Genomic DNA, 2,500 nt, shown 5'->3' on the forward strand with positions numbered 1-2,500 from the left:
CCCAACAAAGTCCAACAAATGGCAGATATGTACTGTTATGGCTATTTTTGTGATCATTTTTTATTATTGTGGTTATATATTATTCAGACAAAAATATGGTTTTTGACCAAAGAGCCTAAATAAACTATTGAATCTTGAATATATATTTTTTTTTAAAAATCAAACCAAAACAAAACAAATAATTTTTTTTAAAAAAGAAGAAATAAACATATAGATAGAATGCGCTTGGCCAAGGAGTTCACAACATTGCCATCCGGAAGTATAACGGACCAACACACAAACTCTGTGTAACCATGAACTTTTATAGTCTGGTTCATACAGTTTAGTGAGAACAACTCACAAACGCGGATGGCAAAAAACAATAACAAAGGCCTGAGTGACGTCATCTGCATACTATCTATAAACAGACAAGACATGCCTAAAAAAATGCTCTCCTTACCTCTCGTCCTCGGATACCGAGCGTAGCGATAAGGGTGGCGCCGCTCAACAGAACGCACACATACACGACAGCCACCAACGGCTTGTCCAAGGAATCGGGGCTGGTTTGATCTCCGTAGAACGTGAAGCCGTGGTCAGCCCGAAAACTGTGGAACCAGGTCATTCTGCAGGGGGGGGGGGGGAGGGGGATAAAAAAAAGTATGGAAGAGTTAGAAATCGGCCATGTGGTCTAGTGGTATAACACTCACTTTCGGATCGGAAGGTCTTGGGTTCGAGCCTCGCTCAGCGCATAGTTGAGTCCTTGGATTGGAAAAGGCTCTTTACTCACATTCTCTCACCGTACTCAGGTGTAAAATGAGTACCTGGCATTAACAGCATTGTCTCTGTCGAAAAAATAAATTGCTATATGGCTTAACAGGCGGCATGTCCCGCTCTACATGTTACGTATGTTAGTCAGGGACCCTTTGTAAAGCGCTTTGAGCACGTTTAGTGGATATTGCAGTATAAAAAAAACCCCCAAAAAAAACTCAAGCTCAAAGAATCGTTGAGAAATCAAAACACGAAAGCTCGTGTTTTCACCAGTTTATTTTATGTTCACTCCAATCTTTTGAGGGAAAAGAATTTTTCATGATTTGGAAACCATCTCGTTGATCTGATTTTCATGTTGGAATCAGTCAGATAAAGAAGACTATGGGAGCGATCTATAGATAGTATGCAGATGACGTCACTCATGCCTTTGTTATTGTTTTTGCCATCCGCGTTTGTGAGTTGTTCTCACTAAACTGTATTAACCAGACTATAAAAGTTTATGGTTACACAGAGTTTGTGTGTTGGTCCGTTATACTTCCGGGTGGCAATGTTGTGAACTCCTTGGCCAAGCGCATTCTATCTATAGATAGTATGCGCTTGGCTAAGGAGTTCACAACATTGCCATCCGGAAGTATAACGGACCAACACACAAACTAGTCTGCTTGCTAAGGATTACAACATGCATCGAATAAGCACACACAACTCTGTGTACCATGACTTATAGTCTGGTTAATACAGTTTAGTGAGAACAACTCACAAACGCGGGTGGCAAAAAACCATAACAAAGGCCTGAGTGACGTCATCTGCATACTATTCTCTTGGCTAAGAAACTCACAACATTGCCATCCGGAAGTAAAACCGACCAACAAAAAAAAACTATGTGTAACCATGAATGTTAAATAAATAGTCCGGTTAATACATTTTAGTGAGAATTACTCATAAACATGGATGGCAAAATACAATAACAAAAGCCTGAATGACGTCAACTTCATACTATCTATAGTAATGATAATAGTAAAAAATCTCCAACAAACTGGAAGAACCCGGTTTAATCTCCATACTTCCCCCCCCCCCCCCCCCCCCAAAATCCAAAATTTTACGCTTTAAAAAAAACCTGAGTCGGAAAATGACATCTGACTATTTTTTATTACTGTGCATTTTTAATGAAATAGAATTTACTGTCTTGTCGCTTGATTTAATTTATGATGAATTAATGGATTTGAACCTGGGACTGCACGAAATTATGTTAGAGTTTTTTGGGAATACAGTATTAAAAAGTTTTCGTTTTTCTTTATACTTGATGATCATCATTAAAAAAAAATATTATAGATTGTTTTTAATATCCTGCCGTCCTCTGGAAAAACCCATATTTAAAAATTTGGCCAGAAAAATCGTCCTTCAAATATCGATCGATTTATCTGAACCTCGTCTTGGCAAAACTCTCAAACCTGGGACTTCGCAAGCTGTGAGCTGTAAAAAGTAATAAAACAAAAATGAATATAACAGCTTCGAAAACGAACAAAATACCCCCCAAAAAACACGAAAAGTTTCGGGCTCAAAACCCCTTCTTCAGCCAACAACAAAAAATTTAATAAATTAAAACGGATTACTTAAAAATCGAGATAAACTGGGCGAAAAGAAAATTTTTGAGCCCGACACGTTCCTTGTTTGGTATTTTTTTTTTTTTTTGACGCTCCTATATTTATTCATATTTGTTTGTCAACTTACTTATTTGACCGTTAATTATTTTTTT

At 37.7% G+C, this 2,500-nt stretch overlaps 1 protein-coding gene across 1 annotated transcript in view; it reads right to left on the minus strand.

The window, feature by feature from the left end:
- The window catches only part of LOC144957481 (dual oxidase maturation factor 1-like), a gene marked incomplete at its 3' end in the record, with an annotated part of 57,872 nt that overhangs the window by 6,642 nt on the left and 48,730 nt on the right, over positions 1-2,500 (minus strand). Inside the window, 1 exon segment of the mRNA XM_078888776.1 lies at positions 440-602. Within this exon segment, the coding sequence (XP_078744902.1) occupies positions 440-602 (163 nt within the window).

This window comes from Berghia stephanieae, chromosome 12, assembly GCF_034508935.2.
Source record: "Berghia stephanieae isolate SIO BIC M18660-M18661 chromosome 12, UCSD_Bste_1.3, whole genome shotgun sequence".
Lineage (NCBI taxonomy): Eukaryota > Metazoa > Mollusca > Gastropoda > Nudibranchia > Aeolidiidae > Berghia > Berghia stephanieae.